Source organism: Thermobia domestica, chromosome 8 (genome assembly GCF_964235325.1).
Source record: "Thermobia domestica chromosome 8, izTheDome1.hap1.1, whole genome shotgun sequence".
NCBI lineage: Eukaryota > Metazoa > Arthropoda > Insecta > Zygentoma > Lepismatidae > Thermobia > Thermobia domestica.
In genome coordinates, this window is record NC_137461.1 from 146248642 (window position 1) to 146274601 (window position 25960).

The window sequence follows — 25960 nt, forward strand, 5'->3', positions numbered from 1 at the left end:
TAAACATTCAAAATAATAAACATGTAATTACAGTGATTGGACGTTTTGTTTTCCAGTGCTGTAAGACAAAGTTGTGTTTTCGGTTTTCGAAATTGGAGATAGTACCAACAAGTTTAAATATTTTTCTCATATCTCAAAATGCCACTACGCTCACACTTAGAGCTTTAGCTGTATTGTTTTCTCTAGTTTCTCAGAAATGACAACAAAGATACATAGTTTGAAAACATTTACAAAATGGATATTTAAGGATAGAGCAATAAAAGATAATAGATCATTTTGTAACTTTTGAGAAAAAATCCGTTAGGATAGAATTAAGCAGTAAAAGTCGTCTTAGATCTCTATTTAATCTAATTGGCTTTTATGTAGGTCATATTAATAGCCAGAAGTAATCGAACTGCAGCGTTTTCAAGTATTCATTGTGTTAATTACTCAAGGAAGCATACCCATAGAGCAGTGGTTCTCAACCTAAGTCCTATCACAACTACCATTTATTCCTATTGGCAGGCCCCCCTTGTAATAAGTTGTGTGGGATTTTTAATATAACTATTGCGGAGATCTCACGATATCCATCTATTTCTATAATAGTAGAATCCATTTCTTGTATGTAGTGGATACAGTAACTTCCCTAAAAGCAAATGGATTAAAATCAAATGATCAGTTCATTCATGTACAAATATAGAATCCAATCCGTCATACTGTTTCAAATTGGAAGTCGTTTGAAAATTTTAAAACTTCATAAGTCTCTCAATTTTGGATAATATGATTAAAAAAATAATGATTTCTAAGTTTTGTTAAAACAAACTTGGACAGTTGTTTAAAAAGTAACTGAGTATTTTAAATGACTTGATAGTGTGTGTCACGAAGATTGAACCGGACATTCCGCACTAGTGAAACCACGCTATGTTCAGGTATCTCATTAGCTTTCAATATGCAGGTTTTGTTGCATTGTATTTTTCTTGTATTTCAATATGCAGTTCTCATTAGTTTCCTATCGTACCTCTTTCACTTAAATTGATTTTTAAACAACTCTGCATTTGTTGAAAATGTTCAGTAGATCTATTTTTTGTTTTTCTTAACAGAATCTATAAAAATAAAAATATGCCTATCAGAACAAAATTCAAGATAATATTTAAAAATATTTTCCGGTATTAGATTCTAATTATAGTATTTGTCTCTTCCGCTTATCTTCGCGACCCCGAGGTTGAGAAACCTTGCCATAGAGAATATATTTATTTCTCTTTGATCCACGAAAAGTTAGGCCACCAGGTGGTAGGTCAAGCGGAGGATATATTATCTTTATTTCATATAGTATCAATGTTTATTCTAATTTTTATCTTCTACTGTTTCTAGATGTTTCAGGAAATATTTTAAAATCAAAGGTATACATACAAATATTTTTCTAGATTCCATAAAATAGTGTTTTCATTATACCAAAATTAAATTAGAAGGCCTTCTGGTAATAAGAATATGGTGGATGAACTATAAAACAGGCCTTGTAAGAAAAAGCATACCGTCTCTTTTGTCAACTTCCACAAGATGTCAAAATATCGGTCAATTTGGGGTTGCCTTAGAGCTGCGTATGCAATATGTAGTGTCAATGTAAATAAATCTACGATCACAACTAATAAAAGAAAGCTACTTCTTTTCTACCTAAAACATTTTTTATTAATCTTATCAGATTTACATATTTATGCGCCATCTATATGTTCTGTAGACTATAAAAGTAGTTTTATTAAATTAAAATTATTCTTAATTATGTGTTGAAAAAATGGCAAATTTACAAGTTTGTATTACCAGTTTTTAATTGTAAAATTGTCTTCTATGAAGTTGAATATAAATTTACCAAATGTTCAAAATCCAAATAGATACGCCATTTGCAATAGGAGACCATCGGAGGAATTGGTAGCGTTATTATCAGTATAAATGATTTTATTTTAAATTCTTTATACTAAGTAAAGGAATGTATGTCCAGTTGAACTTGATTACAATATATCAATTGACAAATAAATTATGATTTGTAAGTCACTCTTGTCTTAATTGAAATAATCATTTCTAATTCACTATTTCGATCGTTATCCTACTATTGTTCTTAAAAAGATATAAAAGAACTACAAAATAGTAATAAATATTAAAAAGCTTTCACACTGTAAACTCACTCCATCTCATAAGCATAACATCTCTTGACGTTTCTATGCAAAGCTACAGTGACATTTCTCTTGAAAATCTATCTTATTTAGTCTATTTCAATTCAAAACTTGCAATATGTCCTAAGCATGTGGCAATCGAAAATCAAATAAAATAACAACATGTATTCTTCTTCTAATCCTTGTTATGCAGTATTTTGTGCGTGCATTCAGACATGAAAATACAGCATTTTACTAACAAGCCAAAAGACAAGTAAATTATAAACTATTGAAACAAACTTAGTTATTTAATAAATAGACCAACATGAAACGATTTACTATAATGGTGTACCAGCAAAGCGTTAGAAGTGTGACTTAGTACAATTTACGATTACTACGAACAGTATTGTAACTTTTACTTTTATCAGAGAGTCAACGTTGATATTTTCATTGCTTCGTTCATTAGTATACATACTTCCTTTTTATTCTAATAATATTCACATTATTTCTGATTTGTGTTTCTTTCCAGCTAACTCTTTTTACTGTTCTTTTCAGTACTCCCATTTCAAGTACTTTTACATCTCATTCACTGCGTGCTTATAATATGTGCGTTGCTGCAGCATAAAATGCAATGTTCCATCATCCATTCGATTTCCTAACTAAAAAGATGCATTTTTTACATCAAATTAGCTTTTGGATCAACGATTGTGACCTATTTTTACATAACATTTCGTTCTAATTAAGTACAGTTTAATTTGATTGTAGATAAACATTCTAAATATAGATACTCACGGCATCGATAATTATTCCATATGTTACACTTTAATTGCTTGAGTTCGGAATGCTGTCACAAATTCAAATACGTAGAGATTATCTTTTATCAAATTCTCTTCAGTTACAAGTTCTTTAGAGAACGAGTACGTTAAACAAATATAAAAATTCCATTAAAAAAAATGGAGGTTGATTCAAACTTAAATGTGGCAATGAACACACACGACAAAACATTTATCGTTGTATATTTTAATTAAAAAATATACTGTTTTTTCGAATGATTATTCCGTAAAGAAGATGAAATTTTAGGCAATTGCATTTCTACGAAAATCGACCAGTTAAGGCTTCCCCGCATACATTTCTCAGATAAATGAAGCATTTTTTCAAGGGAAATACCAGGAAAATGTTTTTGTTTACACAGTTTTTAGTGTTGTTAATTCGATTAAGTTTCTAAATTTAGTAGCTGTTCTTCTGTATGAAATTCAGAAAAGTCACATTTTCTATGAAAATATCTAAATTAATTAATACATGTTTTAAAATAATCATTTTATATAAAGTTTTATGATTAAAATATCTGCCCAAGAGTGAGACATCTTAATGTTGGTAATTAGTTGTTTTATCTTTTTATCAGATTCTACCGCATCTAAGTTCGAATTCAGTGGCTTAAAATCCTGCGTATCATACAAATAAAATCTACATTTTTATACCGTGAACAGGAAAGAAGTTCGTTAGCTTACCTGACATTTTCATGGCGACTCATATAGATCTTCTTAAATTGTCCATCTTTAGCTGATCCGAGGTCCTGCCTCATTTTCACAGCAACGTGCTCAGGAAGGACAGATAGTAAAAGTCGCTCCTGGAATTAAATTACAAGAATGTTAAGCTTTATATAAATTATAGACAGAAACTAAATACTTGCAATGATATTAAAAGCTAGTATTTGCAGTTTACATATTGTTTCGCTAACAGCGGGTCATTCCGTATCAGCCTCCGCAAAATCGTAATAAGAATACATAAAATATACGCTAAGATTCTTTGGAGTTGAAGGAATGATGTCATAGCGCAAAATCGGTATGTGATGTGATGTGGAATATATCATAAATGAAAAGTAAATTTTACATTGTGTTGATATACACCATTACGGAATGAGGTTTTTGAATGGTTTACAGTATATTGTTACACAAATTGTAATATGTTGGTTAAAAAGAGTGACTGTATATGAAAAAGAACTGTCTAGGATAATTAATTTTCATTGACGGAGAATTACTGCTCAATATAGGAAATCAGTATATTGTGTTTACAAGTGTCAGACCATTACAAGTGGTAAACTACGGTTAAAATAAGCGAAAGTATATGAAGGACGACTGTGTCACATAATAGTTTCCATTTGAGGAGTGTTTCCGCACAATGTAGGGAACGTCTATTTTATGTTTACAAGTGTTGAATTAGTACTTAAATCAAGTGATAAGTACTCTTGGCTATGCAAATACGCAATTTTTCCACTATCCCCGTTAATGTGCATGCCATGCGTTGCTGACCTACATGCTACCTACCGCAGAATCCAAAGCTAGCGCGTGGGGTCCCTGCTGCATTTCTGTCCTGACTTGGTTACAGTAGGTATTTAAGGGAGAGTCTTACGGGTTTAAGCCACCCCGAAATTTTATTTACTATAATAAAGTAAATGAATTATCTTGCAGAATCTTCCTAATTCCAGGAATAAAGTTGGCAAAGCCCCCCAAAAACTAAATCGTAAATATGCCACTGCACGTACAAAATACAAAATCGTAAAATCGTAGATATCACTCTCACTTCTAGTGACCACTTAGCTCAAGTTCGTTAGTGTTTTTTTACACAGTCACTTTTATGGCACACGTTTGGACGCGTAACAATATTCATACGGGAAAAAAGTCCTAAAGTGAACCTGTACTTATGAATACAATCCCTATGTAATAAACAATTTCTAAGGCCCTACGAGTGAATTTCCTGATGAAATAATTCCATACATTACTTATAGTAAATCATTGCGATACATTTTAATAGGATAACACATAATCATTTTCACGCCTAATCAGTTTGCAACAATCTGTAGGCAAAGGCATGCGTCATGCAAATCACTAAGTAGTATGCCTTAGAGAATCATTTAGAGCACAAAAACTGAAGTAATATATATATATATATATATATATATATATATATATATATATATATATATATATATATATATATATATATATATATAAATTGGAGTATCCCTTCTAAACCTTCACACTCTTAACAATGCAGCCCGCTTGCTTTTGAAACAAACCTCAAAGAAACAAAACTCCGTTAATGATGCGATCTAACTTTTTTGAAACCAAACGAATCAAAAAGTTATTATGAAGCAATTTAAATTCATAACGAAACGTTGATTAAAGTACAGCAATCACGATATATGGAAAGTAACATAACAGGCTTTGCCTTGGTTCCTTAATTTTCTTTTTCACTATAGAAAATAAAAACCTTAATAAAAATAGATTATCGGATAGTCAGTCAAGATAGCATAAGGGAGTAATATTCAAGGATAGAGATTAAGTGGACGTTCACGGATACTTCATGTGCCACAGAAGAGATTGCAACTAACAAGCATGACATCTGTTGTTATTAGGTTATTTAACTTTGAAGCATTATTAGTCTTATTTATTTCCGTTTCCAAAGAATGCATGTTTTGGTACGGCTACCTTCATATATTCATACGTTTATTCAAAATCTATTAAGTCTATTTGCAGAGCAGTAAAGTCTGTGAAACATTTTCACATAGGTTCAGCGCAGATCGCCAATTTTGTAGAAACCGATTGTAATTGCTATATGTTGGCTACGTACTGTATGTAAATATATATATACAGAAAGTATAAAGTGGACACAATAACAGCATAGTACAATTACTTAGGGTATAATTAAAGGAGCAGTAAATGTAAATAAACTCAAAAGAATTTCGAAGTAAAACTGATTTAGAGCAATCTACAAATCCCTCAAATTTTACTGGAATGAACAGTGCTCTTCATTTGTTCGTCAAAATAGAAGAAGAATATCACAAATACGGGCGTCATCTAGGAGGCAGGGGGGACAATTGCCCCCCTGAGTTGCACAAATTCCTAGAATTGATAAATATGCTTTTCTGATATTTTTCGTAATATTTGTCTTATTTTCAATTATATTCTATAAGTTTGTTAGTCCATTGTTTCATAGTTGAAACATTTTATTATATATTAGAGATAGATAATATTATTAGAAAGATAACATATGGGAAAACATGGTTTAAACTGAATAGAGATGGATGTTAATTGTTAATTTGTTTCTTCTTTAAGTGACTGATTTTATCATATTGCAAAAAATGATCACTCTATCAATAATGTATGACTACTATTGAAGTATTTTGTAAATATATGCATACACTTCTGTGCTTTAATAAACATATAGTTAACACACTGGTATAGCTTTAAAACGATTTGAAAATGTACAGCACCAAAAGATCAGAGTACATATGTACGTTTGTATTTTTCAGGAAATAATAAAAAAGAAGGAAGTTTACAGTCATATGAATGGTGCAAGTGTTTTCTTTAAATATTTATTGTGTCTACGTTCGATAATGCATAGATTACATATCGTCTCTCTCGAGACAAAAGGGCGTATCTAATTTTTTAATCTTTTCCAGGAGGCAAGTTAAAATCTTCTATTATTATTTCTGTGGCTTGGGTCTAAAAGGGCCAATGTCACTTTTTGGCAAAAATGAAGTTAGTCAAATTTTAACGCCTATAAATGGATATTTTCTTCCGCAAGAAAAGCAAATGCTAATATGACTGGTCTATGTTCTAAACTATTTCGTGTTGACATTTGCTCTTCTTGCACAAGAAAATATCCACTTGTAGACGTTAAGAGTATCTCATTTTTGCCAAAAAGTAACATTTGCCCTTTTAGACCCAAACCACAGAATTATTCTATCACCTTCTTTGAAAATTTAGTTTAATTTCCTGCGATTCAGGTATATAACTTACGAGATTAAATTAAATTTTAACAGAATACGATAGAATAAATTTTGATAAAAATCTTTAAACTTGTCTCCTGGAAAAGTTGAAAAATGAGATACGCCCCTTTGTCCCGAGAGGGACGATATAAAACCTATAGGCACAAACGATCTAACCATTGTAGTACGTTCGATGTTCCCCTACTAGAAATCTAACCGGAATCTTGTGCACGCTCGCAAAGGTAGCACTAGTTGTGGAGATGTACATCTATTTATTCCACCCTCTCCCTCCCTCTCTCTCTCTCTTTATATATATATGAAGGATCTTGCCTATCAGCAAAACCAGGAATGACGCCCCTGATCATAAAATTATTATAGAACGACTCTTTCCTGCTGCATGGGAACAGGCAGCGACGGTTGAACCAACAGAAAATACATTTCATCCTTTCGTCTAATGCAAACTAGTAGAGAAATAAAGCATAATAAGACTCAAAATACTATTCAAGATTGACGAAACCTTTCTTTAGAAACTGCACTTTCAACATCGTTCCAAAAAGGAAAAAAACAGTATTCCTGTCTTCAATATTAAGCTTTTTTAAAAAATGTTCTTGCCCTTAGAGTTATAGCTTTTCCTTTTCACTTAATAGGATCACGCTAGTGGGACGTATAAGATTATAACATTAGTAAGGTCATTACCCGACACCAAAAGTGCGCTAACGGGAGTCCACCGAGTTCAGACACTCAAACTTACTTCGTAACTTCATAAACATTTGACCACTTTCTTAATAAAATGTGCTTGCTTTAGTAGAGAAATTATTAATATGGCCTGAAGATTATTTTATAATTCATTTGAAGTCTCTTTTTTCTTTTCTTTTCTTTCTTTGGATCAAAAGATCCGATATATTGCAATCAAACATTTTCTTGTAGGCCTTATATCCGGAGAACTACATATAGTGTAGCCAAACCCAAACTATCACTTAAATCAGTATGGTGTGTTTGTTAGGCAGAAAATACGAAAATTCCATTTAGGGGTCGCTCAAAAGTTTTGTAGTCCCGATCCAAAACCTAATTATTATTGGCCAAGATCGCAATATTTCAGTGCAACTTTTTTTAATCATTCCTATATAAAATTTTTGGCCAAGATCGCAATCCTCTGATGCATTTTTATCATTCCTAAAATTCTTGTTTAAAATCAATAAGGTCAATCAATTTTTTCTGAGAATATAGGTGGCAGTAGTCAAAAATTGTTTTTGTTATAGAATATCAAGAGTTCAATAATATATAGATGTAGCCTCTTGTAGTATTGGACCTCCTTCTACTTCCTCCTCCGGGAATATCAGACTACCACATCAGCATTTGTGCTTGTACGCTTCCTTTACACAATAACTCTATAACGAAAGTGATTATTTGAATTCTGGTTATTGCAATAGACAATAAGAGCAATCATCTCGGCCGAGTTCGTTAAAGAAGTCAATCCCTTAATATCTCCACGGATAACTTTAACAATGGTAAATGTAAGTTTTGAGTTAATCCTCTTTGCCGTCTTTACCACAGTTTATTCTTCATTTTTATAGTCTATTTTTTGCTATATATGATGTGAATCGAGTTGCGTTCAATAGAACTGTTTATAAGTTTCGATCAAAGATAGTTCCTATGGAGTAGAGAATTGGAAAAAATCCGTAAAGTATTGCTGGAGGTTGAGAACTCAGAAATCTTACTTGCTATTGTATCACGGGAGTAATTACTTCTATATAACATGTAATATCTTCAGTACTTTATTACTTATTTGTGTATGCAGAAATTGGTTTTTGATGAAGTTCTGGAATTACTTATTGCAAAAGCTGTTGCAGACATCTTTTACGGATTGAAGAGAGAAATGCTGGCAGCTCCAACGGTAGAAGTTGCGTTCTAAAGTAAAGAAACTTTTAATCCAACTTTTATTAAATAGCTTGGGAAACTGAAGTTTTCGTATCAGCTTCCCACGCCACTACGCCTACAGTTGTCAATATCTTCGATAACTTTGAGAATTATAAAAATTCCTTTATCCAGCGACTGTGCTAGTACGTGACGCACAGGAAAATATAAGGAATGTGTCTAGGTTTCCTACAGTTCGAAAAATTCAGGTATATTTGAATTTTATAGTCAATAAAAATTGATAACAATGTTCTACGAAGATTTTGTTTGTTGAAGTGTCGAAGGCACAGCAAAACTCAAGAAATCTGAATCGTTATTACCTGTAAAATATGATGAAAACACGTTCATAGTGAATTGAATATTTACATACAAGTAGCATTAGTAGTACTATTACAATGTCGAACTTATTTCTGTTGGAGAAGCAGCATGGAACATGGAGTTATTGCATCTTTTGCCCTGGGTGTTATTGTAAACAACCAACAGAGATAATATATCAATAGAAGAAAAAAATAGACCAACGTGGCTGTAGAAATACCTCATTTTGCCTTTATAGTCAGCCGTAAATTTATCGGAAAATATAAAAATAACTCAAGAACAAATATCGGATTGGAGTCGTGTAAAAAGAAATGCCCATTTTTTTAATGTTGTAGATGTCATTAATGCACAAATGGGAATGGTGCAGAGATCATGCCCAATGAAGCTGGAGAATTCCTTGTGTATTTTATCAAAAGTTGAATGACGAAAATTAAAAAAAAACAATCGAATACAATATTTCAATCAACAAAAATCACAGTACATCGCTCCAGTTAGAAAAATATAATTAAATTCTAAAGAAGGAGATATACAGGTGTTTGATCTACTTCATTTCAGTGCAGAATATACTGTCGGAAGAAAATATGTTCTCCTAATGGATACATCATTTGAGTGTGGGTTGAATATATATTATAGTGGGTTGAATTCGGCTAACATTTATGTGGGGTAACGAAACATTGTTAAATTGATATTTTCGAACTCCGTGACTTCCTCATAATGGGAAATAAGAATATTTTGATTATAACTACTTTCTAGGGGGCAACTTTACTTTGAACAGATGGATTTTTTGTCAATTACAGCCGTATATGAATACATATACGCATTCTGAACTGCTACCTGCAGTAGTATAGTGGTACAGATTTCAGACAACGTCAGATCGGAGCTTTATCTAGTTACAAACAAAAATGTGTACAAGTAAGTCATTCCAGATTAATTTGTAGATCACAACATTAGCTTGCTTTTATGTGTTTTCAATTACTACCACAGTGTAGAGTGGAGAGTAAATATTGTGAGATTCCACATGTCTTCATATCATGGGATAACCATGTGTGTACCACATGTGTTGACAGTAAACAAATACAACGCAGACGACAGTACCGAAGAGGAGTCGCCCAAATTCGCCAGCAGTCGGCAAGACGGAGATCACCGAATATAGCCGACATTTAAGGATAAAAGACATGAGCACGCCTCAACAAGCATCAATCTAACCAGGTTGATCAAACCACCTAAAGCCCTAAGGCGCCTGGCCATGGGGTTCGCCTTACTCTCTCACGGTGCCTGGTTAATTGAGAGATACCGAGAGGAACCGGTCACCGAGAGGAACCTCACCTACAAAGCCCTACAACGCCTCGTCATTAGGTTCCTTCCATTTTCTTACCTAAAATTGTTAGAGGAGCAACTTATTGTGATATATTTATGTATTTAAGAAGACCTTTTGTAATAAAAGGTGTTGGGAAAGCTCAAATTCCCGTGTACCATAATTGCTCTACCATACATAAACTAAGAGAAAATGGTGATGCGCCGGCGTCTATTTACATACATTTCTTAAGGAACGTTCTTTCTATTAACGGATAAACGGACTTAGAACTTTTAAAATACAGTGTATTAATGTTGGTATTACTAAGGCAGGATGATATAAAAATAATATCCGTGTTGTTATAGCACTCTCATTACTCTCAGCGGTAAATTGATTCGTTTTAGGCTAGCAGGTATTTATGCGGACAACTAGATCTGGATAAAAATACGTATCGAGAAAGCGATAATAATATGGCAGAATCAGATCCCGAATACCTGTTAATATTCCCCATCTAACTAGATACTCAGGTAACCTGGATCGATTTTTCATGCTATTCGATCATTTGGCTTTTCTCCAGGCATAGACCCCCGAAAAGAAGAAAGAAATTCTCCCTATGTATTTACAGGATGTAGCTGTCAATTTTGTTTTACAATTACAAAATCAGAATCGATTTAACACCCTAGATTACGATCAACTTAAAACTAAATTAATTTCATTGTCTCTTCCAAATTTACCAGCATATAAGGCAGAATTAGAAATTTTTCAAATACAGCAGAACGAAAATTAGTAGGTCGATTTATATTTCTTAAGGCAATTAAGGCCCATTAGACAGTTAATGCCAGTGGCTTCGGAGGAACAGAAGATCCATTTTCTTTTAATGGGATTACAAAGAAATTCATTACAGAAGATAGCATTGGAATCCTTCTAAACAGTCCAGCAGTTGCAGAATAGACTCCAGGAATTAGAAAAGGCTCAGAACCTCATGCAGAAGAACTATGTGGATTTGTCACAGGCAATTCATTCTTTAATCGGCCAACTTAATCGCCCCTCAACATTTTCTTTAAATGACTTTCATATCCAAACGAATCCTAGTTTGTTAATGGCAACCTATGCACAACAGTCAACTTCTACTGTGCATCACACAAAGCCCGCTTCTTGTTTTTCGCAATCATAACCTTCTGCACCTTTATTGCAGAATATTTCTCCTCCACAGTCAAATTCCATTCAGCCTGAAGTTTTAAATCCGCACCCCCACCAAAGTCAAAATCCGCCCTCACAAACTCCTCACAAGGTCCTAACTAAACTAGCCAATCAAATGATCGAATTATTATTAATGGTAGCACAGAATGCCATGAAGACTAATAACGGAGTTCAAGCATAATAACGGAGGAAAACATCGTCAAAACGGACAACAAAAGGCGGGCGCCAAAATAACAACAAGGGAGATAACAGTGGCAGGAAAATTAAAAATTTTGTAAAAGGCGATAAAATATCTGTATGCTCAATATGTTATAAGAAGAACCACGGCACATCTTCACGGTGGAATAATCAAAAAATTCCAACCAGGGAAAGTAATAGATGGGCTCGCAGGTGAAAGTCAAGCCTCGCGGGCCATTCCAGAAAAGTCGTCACGGGCCACTGAAACAACCACAATCAAAAAGCTTCACATTCAAAAAGAACAGGCAATAGCGGAAACTTTTAATGGTACGGAGGACAATTTTTTCACTCAGGCAGCCTACAATGATTGCCGAGAACACGTCAAGTTCGGGACAGAAAATAACAAATTATTACTTAATATTAGAGTAAATTCAAGCAGTCTTCCAGAGATAATAGACACAGGATCCAGCCTTTCTTTATGGTCCAGACGAAACGTACCTCCAAATTGTAAATTAATACGTTTTCAGACTCGTATCTAGGGTGTTGCTAACAGTTCTGACTTTGAAGGATATGGGTGTAATTGAATTTAAAATTGGCAACGCTACCTTTTCACATTATTTCCGCATTATAGATGCAGACTTCAGTCCGATTCTTGGAAATGATATTCTCACTAGGCTTTTTCCTCAAATAGATCTAGAGTATAATTCTTTATCATTATACAGAAATCCTAGGAAGCCTACAATTCCCACGGGAAAAAAGAGACGGAGGAAATGTCGCAAGCAACTACTCGCTCATTGTATTTGAAGAGGAACGCAAATGTATTCACAGCTAGTAAAATTACGATCCCAGCAAAATCACATTTCTACTTTCCTGTTTCAATTCCGAAAAAAAAATCAGCATTTTACATCAATATTCCACTGCAATCATTCTTAAAGCGATATGGATTTGAGGCAATGACCATTAAAGTACCGACTAACGATCTTACGTTAGTACTCTCAAACCCTACGCAAGCACAATAACTTTAAGTAAAGGCACACCAGTGGCGTATACAGAGGAAGACTGGAAGAATTTTCTTTTAAAATAGATGACAAGAAAAAACAATTTAGAACTCAAAAAGAGATACAGGAAAGACTACAATAGATCAGACCGCTAAAACTTTTAACATTGAACTTTTAAATATAAATACTGATTTATCGGAATACCAGTGAATAGCTGTAAGCAATTTATTATACAAATACAGGAATGTTTTTTCATATAGTCCGGATGATATAGGTTATTTTAGGGGATACGAACATAAAATACGCATAGATAAAAGTGCGTCATTCCATCACTGTTCCCCACCTATTCCACTAGGAATAAGAGATCAAATTGATAAACAGATACAACAACTGTTAGATGCCAAATCATAACTGAGACACAGACGAGTAATTACTCCTCAACTCTAATTGCGATCAAAAAACCAAGCAGTTCAGAATTCAGGCTTGTGTTGAATCTAGAGGCATGTAATAGTTATACCAAATATTTAAGCATCCCGTTTCAGACTACAGAAAACATTTTTCAGGTTTTAAAAGGGAAAACCATAATTTCGACCTTGGGTATTTCGCAATCATATTTTCAAATCTTATTGCATCCAAAAGCACTAAATACATGACTTTTGAGGTGAACCATTCACGCAAAATCTATAAATTTCTCAGGTGTGTAATGGACCCCTGCCCAAGTACCCAATCTTTGACTATTGTTATTAAAATGATATTAGACGGCTCACCGAAACGGATTACCAATCTTGCAGATGACCTCGTCATTGGGTCATATACGTGAGAACTACTACAACTCTTAGATTTGGACCTTTTATTCCAAAAATTACGGAAGCATGACTTTAGAGCCAATCCCAAGAAGGCACACTTGCTATATAGAGAACTCCCAGTATTAGGATTCCTTCTATTCGGAGAAAAGATTAGCATCTCACCAAAAATAGTAAATAAGATCAAGAATTTTATGAAACCAACTACTAGACGAATACTTAAGAGCTTGCTCTTATCTTTGAAGACATATAAAAGACTTCACGACCAAGGTAGAACCGTTTCAACAGCTCCTTACTAAAAACGCTAAATTTAAATGGACCGAAAAACACGATGAATTATTTGAGAAGCTGAAAGAAGACATTTTCAATGCCTCATGTCTCTACTATTTCGACGAAAAGCTAGAGATAAGGCTCTATACTAACGCGAGCTCACACCAACTTGGGGTACTGACTTGTTATAACCCCCAAACAGACGAAGAAAGAATTGTTTCATATTACATTCGTCGAACTGCCAAAACAAAAAGTTCAGTCTGGCAAAAGAATTATACGCTATTATATATGCTTTATGCAAATTCAGATATTTCCCACTTAACCGTAAGTTTTAACTGTTCACAGATACTAAATGTCTTACATCTCTACACACGCATTAGGACAAAGTAGGAAATGCATACGTTATAGATTTTTCTTAACTAACTCACTAACTAACTCTATGGCCTATGGAACCCGGAGATTCAGTGCCGCGTTCACAAAAGCTCTCCACTGACTTCTATCCTTAGCTAATTGGATCCAGTTTCTACTTTGTATTCCTATCTCTGCAAGATCCATCTTAATATTATCCTCCCATCTGCGCCTAGGTCTTCCTAATGGTCGTTTTCCTATGGGTCTACCAGTCAATACTTTGAAAGCGTTTCTACTTTCTTCCATTCTAGCTACATGACCTGCCCACCTAAGCCTCCTAGACTTGACGACCCTAACAATGTTGGGTAAACCGTATAAACTATGTAGTTCCTCGTTATGAAGCTTCCGCCATTCCCCATTCTCGTTCATCCTGGGTCCGAATATTCTTCTCAGGCTCCTGTTCTCAAATACTTTCAGTCTATGTTCTTCCCTCAGAGTAAGCGACCATGTTTCGCAACCATACAGAACAACAGGCATGATTATCGTTTTATATATTTTAAGCTTCAAATTCCTCGACAGAATTCGCGACGACAAGAGATTTTGAACCGAATAGTAACACGAATTCCCTGCTTTTAGTCGACATTTAATTTCTTCGTGAATATGATTTTCGTCTGTTAGTATTGATCCTAAATATTTGAAAGTATCCACTTTATCAAAAGTATTATTTAATATTTTAACGCCTCCAAAATTTGCCGTATTACGGTCCCGACGCACTTCCATGTATTTAGTTTTCTCTGCATTTACTTCTAAACCCATGTCCCGAAAAGCGTTTAATAAGATCTCTGCATTTATTTCTACTGTTCTATCATCCCCTATTAAATTTACATCATCAGCATATGCCATAACCTGGTGAATGCCGTTCAACTCTAGGCCCTGGTTGCTATCTTTGATTTTCCTTATGGCGTATTCCAGCACAAAGTTAAATAATAATGGCGACAACGCATCTCCTTGTTTCAGGCCATTTTCGACGTGGAAGCTCGTGGACAAAAATTTTCCTACCCGGACTTTACTTTGGGATTCACTTAAACATATCTTAATTAATCTAATTAGCTTTCTCGGTATTCCAAGCTCTGTAAGAACGTTGTATAATGTTTCTCTTTTTAACCGAGACGAAAGCCTTTCTAAAATCAATAAATAGTTGATGTACCGGGGTATTGTATTCCCACTTCTTTTCGAGTATTTGGCGAATGGTAAATATTTGGTCGATAGTTGATCGATTTCGTCTAAATCCGCACTGATAATCTCCAATAATTTCAACTGCGTATGGGGTCAATCTTGCTAATAGAATATTTGAAAGGATTTTATAGGATGTTGACAGAAGAGAAATGCCTCGATAATTATTACAGTCAGTTTTGTCGCCTTTCTTGTGAATTGGAACAATGATTGACTCTTTCCACTCTTGTGGCAATTCTTCCTTGTTCCAGATAAGGAGAATGAGTTTGTGTATCTTGTTCCACAATTTTTCGCCTCCAGCTAAAATTAACTCAGCCGGAATTTCATCTACACCCGGAGATTTGTGTTTCTTTAATTTCTTAGCCGACCATAGATTTTTATTAGCCGACCATAAATTTGACATCTGCCATATTGAAGGAAAGAAGCACCCGGCTGATATCATTAGCAGCTTAGAACAAAATAGCAATGATATTCAAGAAGAACCGTATGTACATCAGGCAACCGAGGATACGCATGCATACCGTTCTAATTCTTTAGAAGAACCCATTCTTCAAATATAACAACCAGGATCTTTAAAGAACTTACGGGAAGAACAGCTCAAAGACGACTGGTACACTCACATAATAGATGTTTTGGAAGGGAACGAACCAACAAAAGGTTCTACTATGAGAGTAGCTAAGCATTTTCGCTTAAGAGAGATCTACTTTGCCGCACACAAAAACATCCAGGACTTGGATTAATTTATCTTTTGTGTTTCCGAAGAGTTTGGCAGGACGTTGGTTCGAGTCTATACAGAAGGATCCGTCAGCACTCGATTTTGGGTTTTCGAAGACATATAAGACCGTCCTCAATAAATACTACATGCCAAACATGAAATAATACTTGGCATTTAGAATTAAGAACTGCAGAAAATGTCAACTATTAAAGAAACTCGAGAAAAAGCCACGAGGTGAACCCCTTCATCACCAGACAGAGCTTATAGGAGAACGATGGATGTTTGACGGTTTAGGACCTTATCCGCACGAAGAAGGGAAACCAAAATACGTTTTAGTCGCTATCGAAACAAGCACTAGATATATAGTGACGAAAGCTGTTAATAGCATCACGACAGATGCAATTGAACAATTCTTATTGGAAGAAATTATTTTAAAATTCGGCGTCTTTCGTTTTCTTCATCTGGTCAAACACCCAGTACACAGAGCGGAGAAATTTCAAAAACTATCAGAAATATATAACTTTGAAATTAAGTTCTGCTCTGCTTTTAATCACCAAGATATAGGATTAGTTGAAGTCATGAATAAAACTCTACAGTATTCCCCTAAATTTTTCGTCCAACAAAATCATGAAACGTGGCCAAAACTATTACCCCACATCACTTTTGGTTTAAACAGTTTTCTCCCATTACTAACGAAGAAATCAAGTTTCTTTTTAATGTAGGGTACGAACCAAGAACAATCGCCGATTACTAACTACAGACTACTCCCCAGCTACAGCTCGAATGAGACCAACTTGTAAAATTAAGAGAAAAATTACGTCAATATTTACTAAAGGTTCATGAACAACAAAAGAAATATTTTGACAAGAAACATAAGTAAGAAACTTTCCACAATGGAGATAAAGTGTTTATTTATTTTCCATTTCTACGGGTCGGTGAATCATTTCAATGAACTAACAAATATTGCGGATCGGCCACAATACTTTCAAAACTAAATAATAATCTCTACCAAGTTCGCATGCCCCACACTTTCAGGGACAGAGAACATAATATCTCTATAGATAGAATAAAACCATATTGTGATGGCGAGGAACACATGTAGTAAGGGAATAATGAAGAACGCAGCAGAGAGAAAAAAGAAGAAAAGAAGCAAGGAAAACAAGAATAACATGATTCCAGCAGATACGAACCAGCGACACGCGATGAGTACTCTTCATGTTTCAGCGGCAGTGAAGAAAAATAAAAGAAACACAATATTAAAAAGCAGAAAACAACATATGACATATGATACGGTTAACTAACTAAAGTGACCAAATCTGGTATCACATTGCAACATATCCCTTATCTTTTCTTCAGTTATAATTCCTCCCCTCACTGCATTCTTTCATTTAGACTGCCTACATACTTACAATTTCCTTCAACGAACAAAATTGCAAGCCAGTATTTTTCTTTCGGCCTCGAGCGAATGAACTTCACAAGGACAGCAACATTTTTTCGCTTCTTCGCCGCGACTCATAATTGTCACTAACATAATAAACTATATATACAAAGTGTTCAGAAAAGTAGGATTTTCAGTTGACAAACTTTCTTTCGGTATGCCTACGTTATTCATAGTAGTGATTTTACCCATTATATAAGTGTGTTCTGTCATCCATTTCCTACGACTAGTAAGAACTAGACCGATAATAGAAACTTTTCTATAATAGCACTGTACGTCGTGCGAACTTCACAAAATATATTACAGACATTACTATCAACATTACTATCAGTGATGTAGTTATACTTATTAATTATCACCACCAAATCTTCGCCAGCCTCTCCTTTGAGGAAGGTGGAGTAATATATACGAATCCTGCTTAGGTACGATGAAAAACTGTTCGTGCTTCAACTTTCATTTTTTGTGTGATAGTGTCTTATACAGTGTTATATAAGTGACCAGTGCTTTTAACTTCGATTTTGAGTTCAAGTGTTTCAGTACATTTCCAGTGTATTTTGCGAATAATATGCAGATTCCCAATAATGGAAAAAATAATCCTGTAGCTTATTTTTTTCAACGCCGCGAGAGTGTAAGGTTCTGCATGTCTTCATATCATGCGATAACCACGGGTGTACTGCACGTGTTGACAGTAAACAAACACAACGCAGACAACAGTACCGAAGAGGAGTCGCCCACAATCGCCAGCAGTCGGCAAACCGGAGATCACCGAAGATAGCCGACATTTTAGGATAAAAGACAAGAGCACGCCTCAACAAGCATCAATCTATCCAGGTTGATCAAAGCACCTAAAGCTCGGCATTCAATTGGCTTCACCTTCCCCCACACGACGCTTGGTCAATTGAGAGATACCTATCCTTAAGCCCTAAGGCGCCCGGCCATTGGGTTCCCTTTCTCTTTCACGACGCCCGGTCACCGAGAGAGACACCTAATCACAGACAACTTATCCCTTTTCACAACTCACGGTTAAAGAGAGGAACCTCACCTACAAAGCCCCACGACACCTGGTCATTGGGTTCCTTCCACTTTCTTAAAATTATTAGAGGAACTACTTATTGTAATATATTTCTGTACTTAAGATCTTTTATTAAAAAAGGGTGATGGGAACGTCGAACTCCCGTGTACGAAAATTGCTATACCTTACATAAACTGAAAGAATTTCACAATATTCTCAAATTCTTACATGCTAAAGCAAGTGATAGCATAAAATCTCATACAAAATTAGACTTTGTCTGTATGAAAGGTATTTCTGTTCGAGAATATTTGATTTTTGGTACTGCACCATGTCGAGAAGAATGACCAGAGACCCTAGTACAAATAGCATATACATCTTTGGTATTGCGTTGAACATCAGCCGACTGACATGAATATTTTGTTAAAACAATTTGTTGATTACGAACCAGAATATCATCGCTAATGTCATCAAGTAAAGTGGAGAGGTGATGGAAGTACTCTCCTAGTCTATTGGTTCCATGTAGATAATAATATTGACGTTGGTTTTTAGCTGCTTTTTATCAAAGCAACGGACTTGCACACTATTCGGAGTCTTCTTTCTTGCTTGAAGAATGTGCCGACAGGTTATGCTTTCCTTTTCATCAGCAACGCCAGCGAGCAACAGGCTTTTAGGATGGCAAAAATAAGAGTTATTTAAGACGACGCTAAGAATTGTGATCTGATCCTCAGGAGGAAGTTTTTGATAGAGTGATACAATGAAGTAATAATTCTTTGCACCATCTTAGCACTATGGATGAGAACGGATATAGAACCACATAGGAGCATAGAAGTTTTCTACAAATTGTATCAAATATTTCACTTCCTCTGATGAAGATTTGCCTGAATGTACAACCGAAGTAGCCGGTTAGCTTTAGTTAGCCATTGTACATGGCTTAAGGCCCCTGGCTATGCAGTTTTAAGTATTGCAGAATACCAGAATACTAAGATCTGAATTTTGCGTTTCTTGCTGAATTAATACGCATATCCTTAACAAATGCAGCTCACCAGAACTTAAATCTTTTGTTAATGGCTCAGGAACATCAATTACAGTGCCTCAAATAGTTTGAAACATAGTAATGGGTTTGGTCTAAGGATCAAATAACAGCAGTTTGATAATAGGTCCTTCATGTGTCGTTGGATTAGTTGTTCTCCCATCAACCACTGAATACCTTCCTGAGAGTCAATTTGTTTACATGCATACGAGCCACTGCAGGGATCTTTTAATGTATGACTCCAGAGTAGAGATTATTCCATTGTTGCTACCCCTATTCACAAGAGTTCCATCCAAAATCACCGCTCGTATAGTCTCAATAGATACTGTGCGTTCAACAACACCTTTACTTTTATGAAACACATCTCGAAAACACAACAAAAGCAAGCTAACGTTGTCATTTAAAATGAATCTGGAGTTAATTACTTTCAACACATTTTTGTTTGTAACAGGATAGAGCTCCGATCTGACGTCTGCAATCTATACCACTATACACAGGTAGTAGTTCAGAATGCCTATATGTATCCACATCTGGCTATAATTGACCTAAAATCCAACTGTTCATAGTTGGCTTCCGTAGACAGTACGTAAATGCACAATGTATTACATATATATATATATATATATATATATATTATATATATATATATGCATATATATATATATATATATATATATATATATATATATATATATATGCATATGTGTGTGTGTGTGTATTATAATACGTAGGTCGCGAGGGAGTTAGCAGCTTATGTATGTGAAATTATTAAGAATATATTTAAGAACGAACAATCTTTACTACCAATACAGAAGTACTTGGAGGGAAACAAAATAAAACTTATTACAACTAAGAAAAAGCTAAAGCTAGTATTGTAGAGCGTTATAACAGAACTCTAAATGAAAAAATGTGGAAGTATTTCACAAAGTATCAAACAAACAATTATGTAAAAGTATGACTTCTTCTTGTGAAATCATACAATGAAGGTTATCATTTAAGCATTAAGATGTCATCTGCAAATGTTTCTCAAAATAACCTATTACAAGTATGGCATATTCAGTATGATAATAAAATGAAGAAGAAGAAGAAGAATTGGGATTTCTCAAATCATCTTAAGATTGGTAATACAGTACGAATTAGTAAAACTAAACGTACATTTGATAAAGTATACATGCAAAACTGGACTTGGGAAATATTCAAAGTGAAGAAGATAATACCTAGAGATCCACCTGTTTATGAAATAGAAGATTTAAACAAGAAACCACTGGATGGGTTATTTTATAAAGAGGAATTGCAACCTGTGACGTTACCAAAAACGTTTTACATAGATAAAATCATACGCACGGGAAGAAAAGGTAGCAGAAAAGAATATCTTGTTCATTGGAAAGGATATCCTTCTTCTTTCGATTCCCGGATACCTGCATCATCCGCAAAGAAGATGAAGAAGTACAATGGAACCTGATGGAGGTTTTTACGTTCCACTTCCCAGTAATAGTTCTATTGAATATTTTCCTGACAACACCTTAACGTCATACACTACTAAACTTCAACGAATGGAATTCCTTGAAAAGTGGGAAGTGGCTATTGTTGAGATTCGTTATCCTCATTCAAGTTTAAGTATTAATGAACAAAATAATATTTTTTTACAAACCTGTAAAAAGTGTTGAGTGGAAATTTGTAACTATTCCTGTACATTATTACACTGATATTTCAGAGCTGATAAAGATAATTAATACGTACAAATGATTCACAAATTTACATATTTCCTACATCCGTGACAGTAATACCTGTTTTACACGACGTATTCATAAAGACATAATGTGGACGTTGCATTATCACCAAGTGTTAGTGCGATGTTGGGATTTGATCCATACGTTAATTTAAAGGATATTCAACAAGGCCAAAGAGTTACAAATTTACGTTTAGGACTTCCATCTACTATTTATGCATATAGTGATATAATTCAATCCGTATTTGTTGGAGATACAGTAGCACCATTATTGCATATCATGAAAATGAATCCTGTGAATCATACAGTTGGAAGTAGTGTTATAGAAATTTTCAATCCTCCACATTATGTACCTATAGCAAAGATGCATTTTGAACATATCAACATAGATATAAGAGATAGTATAGGCTCTCCACTGGCATTTACTTTCGGAACTGTATACGTTAAACTACATTTTTGATCAGTGCGCCATCAACAATCGTGAATAATTCATATTTACAATATTATCAAAAACAAGCTCTTTCTGGAACTGGAAACGTTTATGTTGGTTCACCTTATCAAGTTGGACATTTGTATTGGAAGTTTCCTTTGAGGATTATTTCGTTCTGTCATACTATTAGTAAAACAAGGAGCTAAAACAATACGAACGGAATTATTAAAATCTGGAGCAAACGTTATTAATGTTGTCATCACCGATAAACAACCTATTAACCAATCCTTTCATCAATGAATGGGTGAAGCGAGGTCCATCTTGCAAGAAAAGGCTAAAAATAAACTGAAATCTATGCTACGATCTGGATATTAACAAAGGAAAAGAAGAATTACACATCATTCCATCTTTAACCCTTCATCATTACACATCATCAAACGGAAGAAGAAGAAGAAGAAGAAGGACAAGAAGAAACGTACACAGAAAGGAAAAAATCGGTTAATCGGATGATTAAACCTTCATCATCATGGCTTTCTTACATCATCAATATTGCGCGTGTGTAAAATGTGAACTAGATATTTTGCTACAAAACCAACACAAATCATTATATTAGATAATCATGTTGTTACATATAAACGAATCAGTTCACTAGCTGATAAGGCAAATATAGAATTTGTCATTCCAGGAACAACTGATGAATACATAGATGTACCACATACTCTCCTTTACATTGAAGCTCAAATCATTAAGCCTGATGGATCAACATTTGGTGAAAATGATAAAGCTGTGGCTCCTATTAATGATTTTTTTAAATTCTATGTTCAGTGAGTGGAAGTGTATTTAAATAACAAACTGATTTCATTTCCATCTCATAATCATCCATATCGATCATACATCGAAAAACTGTTAAATTATGATGATTCTGCTAAAAACACTCATCTTCAATGTGCATTATGGTTTCAAGATACTGCTGGACATATGGATGCAACATCTAATGCTAATAAGAGATTTCAACAACGTTATGAATTAAGAAAAAACAGTGCAAAATTCGACAAGCTTGGACGTTTTCATTGTGATACTTTTAATCAGGATAAATTTTTAATCCAAGGAGTAGAATTACGCATCAAGTTAATTTCTGCAAAGCCAAACTTTTGTCTCATCGCTAGTGATTCGTCTGCTGAGGCTAAAGTGAATATTTTAGCCGCTGCTTTACATATTAAAAAGGTTGATGTTAGTCCTACAATAAAACTAGCGCATAACAATTTTGTACAATCAACATCCGCCAAATATTCTCTCACAAGAGTACAAATGAAGTCATTCGTCATTCCAAAAAAATCTTCAATCAAAAACAATCAATAATTTATTTATGGGAGTATTATCAACTCCAGTGATTGTTGCATTTACTCAAAATGATGCTTATACAGGAACAATAACTTCAAATCAATTTTATTTCACACATTTTGACATGAATTTCTACTCATTATACATTGATGGAAAACCTGTAGCTTTAAAATTCGAAATTTCGAAAGCACCTATATGTTTCTTCATATCATATCTTATTTTGTGGATCAGGTATTCACTTTTCTAATCATGGCAACAACATTCCTCGCCTTGACTTTCCTCAGGGATACACTATCTTTGTTTTCGACATTACGCAAGATGAAGAAGTCAGATTCCGCTGTGCAGCATTGGAATCTAATAAAACACGGATGTGCTCGTCTGGAAATTCATTTTAAGAACCCTCTACCAGCACCTGTCTCATGCGTCACATATGGCGTGTTCCAGTCACTCTTAGAAGTGGATCACCACAGGAACATCATCATTGATTTTTACAGGTATGTTATTATTTTTATTTAAATACCGCAACATATATGTACATGTCTGCATTTTTATACATATCTTCTACACTAGAATTAATACATTCACTTAAACAAATTCTTTATTTCAAAATCATTACGTTGGCGTATTTGTAGCCAACAAATTACCCACACCTCTATCTGCAGCTATAATCATAAACACAGATCCAGCTAGTAAAATCGGCACTCATTGGGTATTCGTATATATTAATACTGACGGACGTGCACACTACTTCGATACATCTGGATTTCCTCCATATGTAATGTAACATATTCAGTTTCTACGTAGAAATTAACTTTCTTATACATTTAATTATAAACGAATTCAAAGTGTGAAATCTTCCCTATGTGGACATTACTCATACTTTTTCCTAGGTTTTACAGCTAAAGGAAAGTCCTTAAACAATTTTCATTATCCCTTCTCGTCCACTCCTGGAAAAATGATATTCGATTATTCTATATATTACTACAGGTAATCATTTCTCTTTTTTCTTTTGTATACATATTATCATGTCTTCATTATTATGACTGTTATTTCTTCTTCGTTTGTTTTGGATACTTTTTGTTATAGATAAAATAAGCCTTAAATTCTATCTATTGCTGCAGGTAGTCATTTCTCCTTCTTCTTTGTTATAACGAGTTTTGTATACATATTATCATTTCTTCGTTTGTTTTCTATACGTTTTATTTGTACATGATTATAGATAAAATAAACTTTAAGTTTTGTATTTTCAATTTTTTTCATTTCAAAGAATAAAAGATCGTCAGCGTGTGTATGGGCAGCACCATTGTATTGTATGACTTCTATCTACGTTCCATAATCGCCATCAGCATCATCATATGAAACTTAGTGTGGAGGCATCATCATCAACATGAAACTATCAAGTGAACATTTAAAGACTATTATTATACTGTGTAAGAAGTGCCCTTTTTAAATAATTCACACAGTGAACATGAAGAAAAAACTGTTTAAACACGTTTTTTAAAAAAAGATGTACTATACTTACCATCTTTTTTCTTGTGTAAATATTATTATCATCAATAAATAGTTTGTATTCTTTTTTGTCTTTGGAAACAAATGTTTTATTTATTATTTTCTTCCATTTCCTAATAAATATGTTTTATGATGAATTATGTAATTAAATAAATTTATCAAAAACATATTTTGTGCCTTTTTAAATCTCATTGAATTAAAGGATTTCACACTGTTTTAAAAATAGAATCTAGAACTATTCTTTTAAATTCAATGATGTGATCATGTAACTAAATAATAATAATAATGAATTCAAATACTTAATACTAAGTTATTCTTTCATAAAATTAAAACAAGTATGTTAATTCAATATTATTATTACTATGATAAAACTGTTTTAATATTTAATATTAAGTATTTTAAAGTGTTTTTTATATAAAAAGACAGAGTTTCTATTTAAGATAGAGTTCTATAGTAATAATGAATTCAAATACTAACTTTTTTCTTTTATTTAACATACATTTCAAGTATGTGAATTCATTATTATGATGCATAATACTTATAGTATACAAGGAAAAATATGTTAGCATTTTCTTCTCATAAAAATATTAGTACACTAATAAAAACAATCCTATCATACTGAAGTGTATTAAACGAACACAAAACACAAATAAAACATTTACATTTCACTATATTTTTATTATTAAATTTATAACTACGCTGTTCAGTATAAACAAAAAAGAAATCCATTTTCTTCTTTATGAAGAAAAGTCTACTTCGTCGATACCCTCCGAAGGTTGAGTATCGATTTCCCTCCACCATGACTGTATTTGTACACTATCAAATAATTCAGCCATAATTGAGTTTACAAGTTTTGTTTGCAAAATACTTTCATTTAGAATTTTAATCTTTCACCATCAGTGTTCACATTACTGTTCTTATCAAGAGATACACTTGGAAAACTGATGTTCATTTTAACAATAATACTCTGTTCATGCACACATGTATGAATTCCGGCAAGTTCTCTGAATGTAAGACACTGCGTTTGTACACGATTGCGAATAGTATCTGTACACAAGTCAAAATATTCCCGTAACACAACACTTCAAACTTTATTGTTTTTCACAGCATGTTCAATACACGGTAATATTTCCAAGAAATAAAGCCAATCACTTGAAGTAAGTACACAGTATTTGGAGGAGCATAAAGTGTTCCTTTCTTCTCTAACAACACTAATTTTTCACCCATTAGTTTTCGCATCACCAGTTCGTTTTTTCGTCTAAGAGATTTTATAAATGCGATTTCCCCTTGAGAATTTAAATAGTCCAAAA

At 33.8% G+C, this 25960-nt stretch overlaps 1 protein-coding gene across 2 annotated transcripts in view; it reads right to left on the reverse strand.

The window, feature by feature from the left end:
- The window catches only part of Ac3 (Adenylate cyclase 3), a 976504-nt gene that overhangs the window by 606425 nt on the left and 344119 nt on the right, over positions 1-25960 (reverse strand). For both annotated transcript variants that reach the window (XM_081769109.1, XM_081769108.1), the window contains exon 3: positions 3632-3750. In XM_081769109.1, coding sequence (XP_081625235.1) covers positions 3632-3750 — 119 coding nt within the window. The remainder of the gene's footprint in view (positions 1-3631; positions 3751-25960) is intronic.